Here is a 12,176-nt window from a genome sequence, read left to right as displayed (position 1 = left end):
CACACACACACACACACACACACACACACACACACACACACACACACGCACGCACACACACAAAATTTATTTTAGTTATTATTTAGGTATAAATTATATTTTCTTTCTCTGCTTAGTTTGGGCGCCAGTCTCCCACAATATATTACTCTAAGCGTATGTAATATGTTCTGTACTGTAATTTTACTTTGTTTTGTATTGTGGAGATAAATAAAGATATATTATTATTATTATTATCTCACTATCCATAGCCTTGATGGAAAAAACCATTTGTCCCTTTTTGTTAATTCTTTAATTTAACAATGTGAACATTTTCCTTTATAAAATCACGATCTTTAACGCTCTCTGCTACTATGTTAACGTAATAACGTGAATCTATAATGCAATATATGTTTTATAAAGTATTTATTACGAAAGTACATAATAGCGTTTCGCTTCCACATTTAAACGTTTCCCTGAAAGTTACGACATGGACCTTTTCAAGGCGAGAGTGAATAGACATTATTTAGGTGTGCATGCTCCATTGTCGACTTCATCGTCACTTTCCATCATCAAATGAGACGGAAGTCAACTGCGCACTTATTTTTTAATAAAAAAAATACATATGTAAATATTATTTTATATTTACATAGCACATATATTTTCAAAAGGATGGTTTACATTTAGTTAGAGGCTAACAATTACAAATGCACACAAATAAAACTATAGCTACTTACATGAGAGAAATAAAAGAAAAAAATGAAGAAAAGAAAAAAGACTACCAACAGCACGCTTAGCTTACACTGGAGATAAACAAACACTCATGAATGACTGAGAATTATACGAGTAATCTGGATCAGCTAGAAGATTATAATTTATTTCAATCCGCATTTTTGCGTAGTGTAATATTTAAACACGGATGGAGTACTAACTAAAGCTTTCAAAGAGGCAATTTTTATCATTAATGCTTTTACTTAATTTTGATACTTCTGTATATAAAAATAGAAAACACGTTTATGTCATCTATAATGTGAATAAATTAATTGTCCATTTAAACTAGTGATGCAACAGATCTCTCGCAACTGCAGAAGTTCCGCAAGCTTTATCACATCTGTTTCTTTTTGGCAGCTTTTATAACGGAGCTTTAATCGAAAGCCTACAGCGTTAGCGATGGATGTGGCTGTGAAGCTGGCGTTTTCAAGTAGTTTTTTGTATAATGCTAAGTGCCTGGACGAACAAGTCGTACCCCTGGTGGTAAGCAACACGCCTGTCCATAGCAATTGCATCTTTAAATCGCAAAGGTCCGAGGGCACCGCCACTGCGCCCGTTGCCATGTGACATAAGTTGACAAGTTCCATGTGCCTGTAATTTCACCAGCACGCTTACCTTTTAAACCCAAACGCAGTAATGCTCGCAAAAATAGGTAAGGTTTTGTGCAAAGTGCAATTATGAAAAAAAACTAGCACTGTTTGGAATTATTTCGTTGAGTTTATAGTATTTATAATTCCACATTCGCATCCGTTTCCTTTAGAGCAAAAATTTAATTTTGACATCTGTTAATATATGTATATCTGTAGATATAGATAATTTAAACCATTTATTCACCACACAAAAAAATATTAAATGTAGATATTGGACAATATAAGAATTTATTATTAGTATGTGGCAGGGAGCAAGCTCAGGAAACACTGTGTAGACTGTATGCGCATACTGAGCACGGATTGTCAGATCGGCGCCATTTTGGATAGGCAGATATAATGAAACACTTGCACAAAAACAGAAACCAAAATGAAAACTCATGAAATTCATGCACATTAATACTAGTAATATTTCATACACATAACAACTAACTATACATATGTAACTAACTATGACATAGAGCAATAACTATAACTAACACTAACTTGACTTCAGAAATAAACCCTTCAGCTGCGTAATCAAACACGATTGGGACATTACTTTATATATTCTGTGTAATGTGCTATCTTTTAAAGTTTATGCAACTGTCAAATAAATCAGAATAACTATCTATTGTTTCAGGTTATAAAAACAGCAAGATGTTTTCAGCTGCGCCGCAAGATGTTCTCACTATACTATCGACCCAGGACGTTACAGTGAATTATCATATGTTTTGTATCATTGACCAAGTAGGTTCACCTTTTAAGAAGTCGTAACCTTGATATAATAAAGTCACATGTCATGAGTATCTTTTAACACATGAAAGTAATCTATAACTTTCTTTAAAAAAAAACCGACTACGATTTCTTATACTTTGACATGTAGTGCAATTTATACTGTAATGTTATATTTGAGAAATAAATGAATCTGAATCTGAATCTGATTACAAATATTTCTCTCGGCCCGGGAATCGAACCTAGGACCTCTGCGTGGCAGACCGGCATGGTAACCGTTCCACCACAGAGGCAGGCGTAGTATATGTGAAATGTTATTATATTTCTTCTACATAAGCACAGAAAACTTATCGAATAATTTCGTTCCTAGAATCCTTAAACGACAAAAAAGTCGATGAAAAACCAAATACAAAGATACGACGCAAATACAGAAAAATTCATGACGTCCGATGGTTCGTTTCGTGGCTTAGTTGGTATAGCGTCTGGCACGGTATGCTAGAAGACGTCGGTTCGAATCCGGCCGGATCGAAGGAATTTTTTCTGAGTGTTCGATCTTTGTATTAATAATAATAACAAATTGTTATTTTGCAAATGTGGCCTTATTACTCTAAGGGTGCGACTTTATAAACTAGTAAAATACTCTTACATGCTAGTATAATGTCAGGGTGACGGGTCACACGACATCTTTCTTCCGTTACTTGATATCATAAAAAACCCTGTTTATTATTGAGTATACAATACAGTAAATAGCCTTGTCTCATGCTGGTGTATATTATCGCGACAAAGTATGATCACAATATGATATTTATACGCTATTATAGCTGAATCCTGTTATACCTATGTACCTTCATAATCGGAGCGGTGTTTTGTTTAGAGATGTACACGAATATTAACCTTTATTTTTTAGAACCTGAAGAACTTCAGTTTGGATCGGGATTGGCTGGTGACGTCACATAGTACTTCCACAGGCGGCTCCAAATTTATCGCTAGTATTGAACACAAAAGGTAAATAATTCTTGAAATAAGTGTGAATTATTATTGTATTATATAAATTTAAGTATCTGGGTCACTGGATTGCTGAGAAACATATAGACGATTTCTACGCTATCATGCAAAAGTGCGTAGTGCATCGCTAGTCCGTCGCATGCGTCTCAGTACGAACGGCATCCTGAGCACATTGGTGGAAACATGGGATGCGCATCCATCCCCCAATGCTGGCGTGGTGAGTGCCTTGCACACTGCTGCCAATGCATAGCCAGTTGTACTGACATTAGCTGGGTGCGTTACGCTCCCATCTTAATACCTGTATAATATCGTTTTGTTTTATTATTATTATTCTTTTAAACCTCGCACTATCTTAAATGTTTTTCTTTACTAACAAATATTATGGATGAATGTATCAGAAATAATTATATTATTATTATTGATGCAAAGATGTTAAGTAGCAGTAGAGCTCCTAGTGAAAGAGTGTAATGGAAGATATAAAAACAAATGATCTATTTTCACTTTGTATAACAACATTTGAAATAATTTGTAAGGATATAATAACTCACTGTATACAATCAACAAAAGGCATAATTTCAATGTGTATAATAAACCTTCAGTGTAACAAAAATTAGATGTAATGATTAGGTGACATAATGAACAAATGGTATAAGTACTAACAATATAAATTAACTAAAATAATAACGGATAACTCACGTATTTAAGTCGAATTAATGCTCGATATGTTTCGATCCAATTTGTGACCTTGATCATGAGATTCCGCTGCGGTGACTCGACGGAAACTGCGCGCCAAAGCCCTGGCAGCCCGATCACTCAGTACGTTAGCGGGCGCAGGCGGCGTCGACGAGAAACTACCCTCGTTTGCTTCATTTTTATTAAAGTCATATGCAGGATTGCACACTACACTAATAACGTCACTTTCTAAAGTCTCGTCTACACTAACCACTGACGTAGTAGCTAACACTGTTTATGACATGTTTCGAACCACGAATTGGTTCGAAACATGTTAGTTACCCGTTATGACTTAAATACGTGAGTTACCCGGTATTATTTTAGTTTAATATGTCTGAGTCTCACGGTGGTTGTCTACTAACAGTATAATGTAATAAATAATATAACACAATATTTTGTTTTACGAATAGTTGAAGAGCCCCATATTATGTTGATAAGATTTTTTTATTGCATTAATAGTACAATCGCTAAATATAATTGTTTTTGCTTTACTTTAAGTTCTTTTTGTGTAACAAAATATATTTATTATAACATTTCTGACGTAACTCCACTTATGCCGTTCTTCCAATAGGGGTGCGATGTGCGATTATAACTATTTTTATATTATGTTAATTGAATAGCACATTCAATGTTACATTTTCACCTTTCAGATATCCGTTCTATGGCGTCCAGTTCCATCCAGAGAAAACTTTCGAGTGGAAACAGAGTAAAAATTACCCACACACCGTAGAATCAATTAAGGCAAATCGTTACTTCATGGACTTTTTTGTAAACGAGTGCAGAAAAAGTGATCACACTTTTAACAATGTCGTTGAAGAAAACAAGTATCTTATTTATAACTATGTACCACACTTCACCGGTGTACTTGGTAGCGCTTACCACCAATGTTATATGTTTGAACCTAGAGGCATAACCAATAGTTGTCTTTGAGAAAGAAGCTAGAAGAAATAAACTTTCTTACACTAGCGTTATAGTATATTTATGAAAATTAAATTTTTACAAACATGCTCGGAATTTATTTTTTTTAAATTACTTTCAAAAAATGAACACGGAAAGTTTCTCAATTATAGACCATGCGACTTCTTCCCGGCCAAGGCCTGCAAAGGAAGTATGAAAATCTATTACTGTCCTGTTTTGAAAACTTTTTATCTACCTACTATTAATGAACTATATAAACAAGCAAAATAAAACCTCTTACAGCCAACTGCCCAGTGTTCATAACTGCGAGAATTAAAAATACCTGCCTGTACTTAAAAAAAATAAAATGGCGGTAAAATTTAAACTAAAGTGTTTTGGTATTCTTTTGTTTTTTCGTTTTTTTTTATTTTGGCGGCGAAAATGAGTGCTAGTGAGAAGAGCGATAACGAAAATACAGTAATAGATACACATTCAAAAAACATCATCAGAAGTTCAGCAGACTGCTATTAATGTGCCTGGAAAAACAATAACATTTTCTTTTAGCATATTGTATAAATTTATTTGTAAATTAATATTTTTTTACTTTTTCTGTTATACATCTCCACATCCTTTCTTTAGTCTTTTATTATTTCCTCACATTGTTTGAGAAAAATTTTATACATGCCTCGGTGGGAACAGGGATTGCTTGACTCGTATTAATATAAGGCTTCGCTGGCGCTCGTCCTTGCAACTCATACACGTCCAGCAGTTCCTTGCTTTCCGGCCTCTACAATAATGTGCGATTATATTAAGAAGAATAGTAATTTTCTTGTAAAAAAATACTTACCTCCTTATCATAAATAGCATAATCGACATTTTTATCAAAATTGAATTAATAACAATCTAGGATCAGCGAAACGCGATCTACAACCCCTTCTAATCGATTTTTTAATATCTTACTTAATTTCAGTTTTTTAGACATTTTTTATGTGACAATAAAACTTTAGGTGTCAATATCTCAAAATTTACCGAAATACAAATGCGTTAGTTATCACGAGGACGGCAGAATAGTAAACAACAATAACAAGAAGACTAAAAAGTCTCTAGTTCTAAGTGAATAGGTTTATCCTGCGATGTACTTAAACTATTGCAGGAAATCCTGAATGCGAATAATGTAATCAACAAATGGTGGTTTTAACCACTCCATGTCACTACTTGTAGACATTTGTCAGTCATTTCAAACACTTTATTCCGACCATTGATACTATTCCGACCTAATAACATACCGTTTAATTATTTTTAATTAATTATAATGTAAATTATAAACATTAAATATTATATATTATTTTAATAATTTTCGCGGAAAGTCGTAAAATGTGTCCATAAATTACGTTTCAATAATAAATTAAATTTGTATGTTATTAAATGATTAGCAAAAGAGGTGGTGTCGTTTTTGTTATTATTTTCCTTTCTAGTAACCTATAGGTAGATACTATTAAGGCAACATGTTATAATTAAACTGGAATTTTATTCGTTAACGAATACCGTAGAATTTGACTGCCTCTCTGGCCGAACGGTTACCACACTGGACTGCCACGCAAGAGGCGTCGGGTTTTATTCCCGGGCCGGGAGGAATATTTTTAAGACTACGTCTATTTCTCTCGTGAGTTTGTAATTATATGTTGAGTTTGTGCGTTATTATTATTTATTATTAATGTGTGTGTCCAAGGCACCCGCGATACATGGTTTCCCTAGTGCTGGGCTATGAGTGTGTGCGTTATGATTATTAGAAAGCATTGTTTATGTGAAATAATCGAATTAGGGTTGGCAGAAAAGGAAGATTTTGCTGACGATTGTGTCTTTTTTGAAAGTTTATATTATAAGGAATTTATTGAAAATTTTCGATAATAATATCGACTTAATTATTAAAGGCTACGTCGAGTTGCGGACACCAGCCCGTCACACCAAGTACCAAGTACTTTAAAGGCATGCTGTTCGGTTGGTGCCATTTGAATTTTCGGTTTGTACACCCATGTGGCCGCGAGAATGCAAATAGCCCGTAGTAATTACACGTAATTGTTTACTTATAGGACAATGCGGCTTCGAGCGATGGCAACCCGCAGTCTGTAAATTAAGATCTTATGTAATGATGAAGATGACACAATTACGCCTAAATACATATCTCAGAAATGTATACATAGTAGTCAAATTTTATAGAAGTAATTATTTTCGTTTTATTTATGTATTTATTTATTTATTTATTTAAACTTTATTGTACAATACACTGAAGTACAAATGGCGGACTTAATTCGTATTTGCTATATATAATCTCAGTATAGAGTACTAAAAAAACCGACCTCAAAAGCCATTCATCCCCTAGTTTGCCACCGTTAGAGGTGGAATATTTTTAAGTGGTACCACTACTGAGATACCTTCTTTCCAACAAAAAAGAATCATCAAAATCGGTTTCCAAATTTATCCGGAGTTATCGTGTAACATACGTACAAAAAAACAGTCGAATTGAGAACCTCCTCCTTTTTTGAAGTCGGTTAACTAATAATCCTTAATTTGAGGCTATCAGCGCAAAAGTGGTGGAACTCACATTCTATTTTTTTTTCTAAAATATTACTTTAAATGCTGCTAAAGCACATAATTACTTTATATTTAGATGTTATTTTCATGTACGAAAAACAATATACTAAATATGTTTTATACGTGCATGAAAATAACTGTAGTATAAGTATTGAGTGTGGTGAACGAGAAAAGAGCGATTCTGAATACTAGAGCGTAGACGCGGGAAAATGATTGAATATTTGATACGACACGACGATTTTGGAGGGAAAGATCGAGGGGAAGAGGGGAAGCTGTCGACCTAGGCGCAGTTACATAGACCAAATGAAGGAAAAGGCCGGTGTCGTGTCGTAGGAAGTGAAGGAGCTGGCTTGTAGAAGAAAGGACTGGAAGAGGCTCCACCGACAAGAGTATAACTCTTAAGTTTGATGATGATGAAAATAATATCCAAATATATAATAATTAACATTTATGCTTAACAACCGTTCTTTCAGTAACTTAAGTATTATGTATTTTTATAAATATATTTTACTGGCCAGAACACTGTTGGGCTTTGTATGGAACTCATACACCAACTTTTAATAGCAGTAAGCAGTAGCTCCTTGTTAAAAAGTTCGCCTAGGGAAGTATTGTCACCTTACTTATTTCTGCTGCGAAGCAGTAATGTGAGCATTACTGCTTTGCGATTTTGACAGGTGAGGGTGCTGGTGAAATTGCACAATTGACAGGCACATAGGACTTGTCAAGTTATGTCTCAGGGTGACGGGAGCAGTGCAGTGCCTCTCAGATTTTTGCGATTTAAAGCTCTGAGTGGCAATGTAACTGTTATGGACGGACGTGACGCTTCCCGACAGGCACACGACTTGTCGTGAAATAATCTCAGTATAGAGTACTAAAAAAACCGACCTCAAAAGTTCGTGGAATTACATCCATTTGTCAAGATTTATTGTAATCGGTTACCGGAAAGTACGCGAAACCAGATTCATCCCTTTGTTTACCACCCTTAGAGGTGGAATATTTTCTTCAAATTTAAATGAGACAACTACTGAGGTACCCTCTTTCCAACAAAAAAAGAATCATTAAAATCGGTTCACAAATGCCCGAGTTATCGCGTAACATACATACAAAAAAAACAGTCCAATTGAAAACCTCCTCCTTTTTTTGAGGTCGGTTAAAAAAATACCAGAAAAGAAATTATATGTCATCAACTGATTGAAATTACAACCGCGCAAGAAATTGACCCATTGACACTTTAATATTACAATTCAAATACTAAAATGTTTAAAATAGTGCTTAAAATTAAAACAAAATATGTGACTACATAACTATATCATAATAAGTCCTTCTTTAGTATTGATATCAAGTAGTATTCACAGTATTTTTTATGATACCAAATGACTAAGAACTGTTTGTCATAAGGAGCTATACTGCTCCAAAATTATATCCACAATGTAACGGCTTTAGAAAAAGCCCTGGAAGTGAAATTTCTTATCGGATGTCATTACTTCAACAATCTAACTTTAGTCTTTCCCTGGAAATATTTTTACTTCACGATCCGACGTCCAGAATTATGGATGAACCATATCATGGTACGCAAATTTTTTTTTTGTCCGAACAGCAACATCAAAGATTTTGCATGGGAAATAAAGTTTTTTCTTATTTTTAAGGTAGAACAACCAATTACAAAATGATATTGATAACCCGGAAACAGAAATCATGTTATACAGTGATAATGAAAGAAACAGGTGAAAGTAAATTGCGTTTTCCCGAAGCGACGCCCTTGTTGATCGCAGTCGTATCATTAACAAGCTTATAGTTTGACCCGGTGATGGTCATACGCACAAAGGAGGCGACTTTCTTCCTATATGCCTTTCCGCAATCCGCAGCTTTAAATAGGCCTCTCGACTGTTGATCCATTTCATTGCGAGACTACGTTTCGTAAATAGACGGTATGTATTATTTTTTGTTAATTTTGTCCTTTAAAAGATTATGGACCAAAAAGTCCGGAAACCTATCACAAACTCGAATCTCTTTTTTCCGAATTTCATTACACATTAATTTCTGCGATGACAGTTTTTGGTATAAATTTGCAACACAGAAATGTCTTACGGCAGTAGTACCGTTTCAATCAATCAATCAATACTTTATTGCATTTTCTACAATGTTTTTTTACAAGAGTGGTAGGTTTAACATTTAACAGATCAGATAGGGCACTGCAAACTGGTGAGGAGGACATACTTACAATAATAAATTAATCTTTTAAATCATTATCCTGAATAAATTTTTAAACAGCATAATAACATTTTTGTATTAGCAGTTTCTACTTTTTTATAAATATTATGTCACATTTCTCATCTATTAACGACCTTGGTAATTTATTATAAACTTTGATCGACATTAGGAATGGAGTGGGTGCTTGGTGTTATCAATTTATGTCCATGTCGTGATGTATGACGTGTAGCAATATCTCGTCGCCTAGTGAAATATTCTGGATACTTGTAAATACACGGAAGGGGAAGTATGTCTAGTTCTTGGAAGTATGGTTTGCAACTGTCGGTTTGGGCAATATTGACAAGTATTGTAATATGTAAGAAGTATTGTAATGAACTTCTTTTGTGCAGTAAATAGTGAGTAGCGTCTATACTATAGGCATAGGCCTAATATACAGCTTTAGCCTTTTTCACGTTAGTTGTTTTTTTAGTCAAAACCTAGATTTTACAGACGCTAAATGAGCTTTTCAATTTAAATGTGTGTCTATAATCAGGCCGACAAGTTTAAATTGTGTAACTGAATACCGTTATAAGACGAATTAACTTGTAAAGTGTTCTTTTAATGTGGATGGAATGTCATAATTTTTGTTTATGAGAAGTTAATTTCAAGGTGGTGTGTGTTCATCCAGTCTGTAATTTTGTCGAATAGGTTCGTAAGGTTTTCATTTAATTTTAAGTTATTATGTTGTCATAATATGGTGAGCAAAGATACATCATCTGCAAACAAAACGCATGGGTCATTGATTACTTTAGGAAGGTCGTTAATGTATATAAGAAACAAAAAACATCCAATAACACTGCCTTATGGATGAGTTAACTACTTTACATCTTGATCGTATATTCTGTATGTGTCTAGTATTTTCATTAAAGTATGAGTACTTGAGATATTGAGATATCTACACACTGCTCTCTGGTCTTTCAAATATGACGTGAACCATTTATGTGCTGTGCCTCGTATACCCGTGCTGCATAATTTGTGCAACAATATATCATGTTGGACCCTGTCATAGACCTTTGTCATATCTAACAGAACACCAACGGCGTACTTCCTATTGTCTTAGATTTTTATTATTTACTGAGTATACTTATAAACGGCTAATGTGGGGAATTTCTTCTAATCCGTTCTGATATTCATTGAACACACAACCTTCTCACAAAAACCGTAAACACGGTCACACCTAGTTTTTTCAAACATATTTGAGGCAGTAGGCAATAGAACAATAGGACACTAATTATTTAAATCTGTTACTTAATTTTTTTCATGTGTAGGTTTTATAATGTTTTTTTTTAAGTAATGTAGGGACCTCGCTCCCTGGCAATGATTGATTAATTAGCGTAAGAAAAGACAACGTTAATTCGTCTGCACAAACCTTGAGCAGAACTGCCGGTAGTTCGTCAATCCCATGACTTATTATATTTTTCAAGTTTTTATGCCTTTGTATACTTCACGATAGTTGGCTGGGGCCAAGAAAATACTGGTTTCAATAGGGTAACTAAGGGGGGGTCGCGTTTCGCACCTACATTATCTCGTTGTTCTCCAGTAGGTGCTAAGAAAGTATTAAACGAGTTTGCAATTCGTTGGTGGTCCGAACATAAAGTATCACTTATTTTTATTTTGATATTTTGTTTTAATTTTTTCGTTTTTTTATTAGTTGTTTCGTTTATTATAATCCCACATTGTTTTATTTTTATTGTTTGGTTTTCTAATTTTCTTTTGCCGATGGTATGGTCCTTTTCAATATTTTTTCGTAATATTTGTAAGTAGTATTTTTTTATGATATTACTGTTTGAGTTCATCTAATCATGTTTGTTATACTGTCTGTTTACCGTATAATTTAGATTGCTGAAAATTCGTTACGACAAAATTATTATTCTTAGATAAAACTGTACCGCCGTACAATTTTACTGTACTGTAAGTACGTACCTTAAGGCACTCCCTAGTCTTGTATTGAGAATATATTTAGGATCTGTACATTTAAGCACATAAGTAAAAAATAAACAAAATTTGTTGTCTATAATGTCGGAAAATGTGAACAGAATAAGGTTTTTTTTTAATAAAAGGTAGAAAAAGACACCAATAGAATTTAAGATGAAACAAATTAATTTAAGGCGATTATCACACTGTACCGCGCCTACGACGGAGCGCGGAGCTGCGTTTTTTGACGTTGTACGGAAGTACCTCAGTTTGTATGGAAAACACGCGCCGTCGAACACGCTAACAACGCTTCTCCGGCGCACGCGGTTTTACCGCGCCCCGCGCTGGGGGGCGCGGCGAACCGCAGGGTATGGCCCACTGCGCAGATTTTTAAGCTCAAGGACATGTTCAGTTTTCTACGATAGATCTCGACGTCGATAAATTTATTTAAAATTCGATAAAATCGTAGATAAAATTATTGAAAATCGACCAAATTTATCTTCATATTTTCTTAAATCTTTGTAATGAAGTTAAAATTATCCATTTTTCGATCTGGTTCGTAAAAAGGGATGTATCCAATATCTTCGGTGTCTTTTTATTTGAGTAAACAAAAACCAAATAGACAGTATAACTGCAGCGTCTTGAATGAGTTCTGTATTATTAACCATTCTTGTCAAA

At 34.3% G+C, this 12,176-nt stretch overlaps 1 protein-coding gene across 1 annotated transcript in view; it reads left to right on the top strand.

Annotated features, from left to right (window-relative positions):
- Positions 1-5,073, top strand: part of LOC113232528 (gamma-glutamyl hydrolase A-like) — an 8,753-nt gene extending 3,680 nt beyond the window's left edge. The window contains exons 5-7 of the mRNA XM_026467288.1: positions 2,017-2,123; positions 3,016-3,113; positions 4,496-5,073. Coding sequence (XP_026323073.1) covers positions 2,017-2,123; positions 3,016-3,113; positions 4,496-4,775 — 485 coding nt within the window. The 3' untranslated portion in view covers positions 4,776-5,073. The remainder of the gene's footprint in view (positions 1-2,016; positions 2,124-3,015; positions 3,114-4,495) is intronic.
- The last annotated feature ends 7,103 nt before the right edge of the window (positions 5,074-12,176 follow it).

The sequence above is a fragment of the Hyposmocoma kahamanoa genome, unplaced genomic scaffold, assembly GCF_003589595.1.
Source record: "Hyposmocoma kahamanoa isolate Upper Pololo Valley unplaced genomic scaffold, ASM358959v1 76, whole genome shotgun sequence".
NCBI lineage: Eukaryota > Metazoa > Arthropoda > Insecta > Lepidoptera > Cosmopterigidae > Hyposmocoma > Hyposmocoma kahamanoa.
Note: the sequence above shows the minus strand (reverse complement) of the source record. Positions and strands in the feature narration are given on the sequence as shown.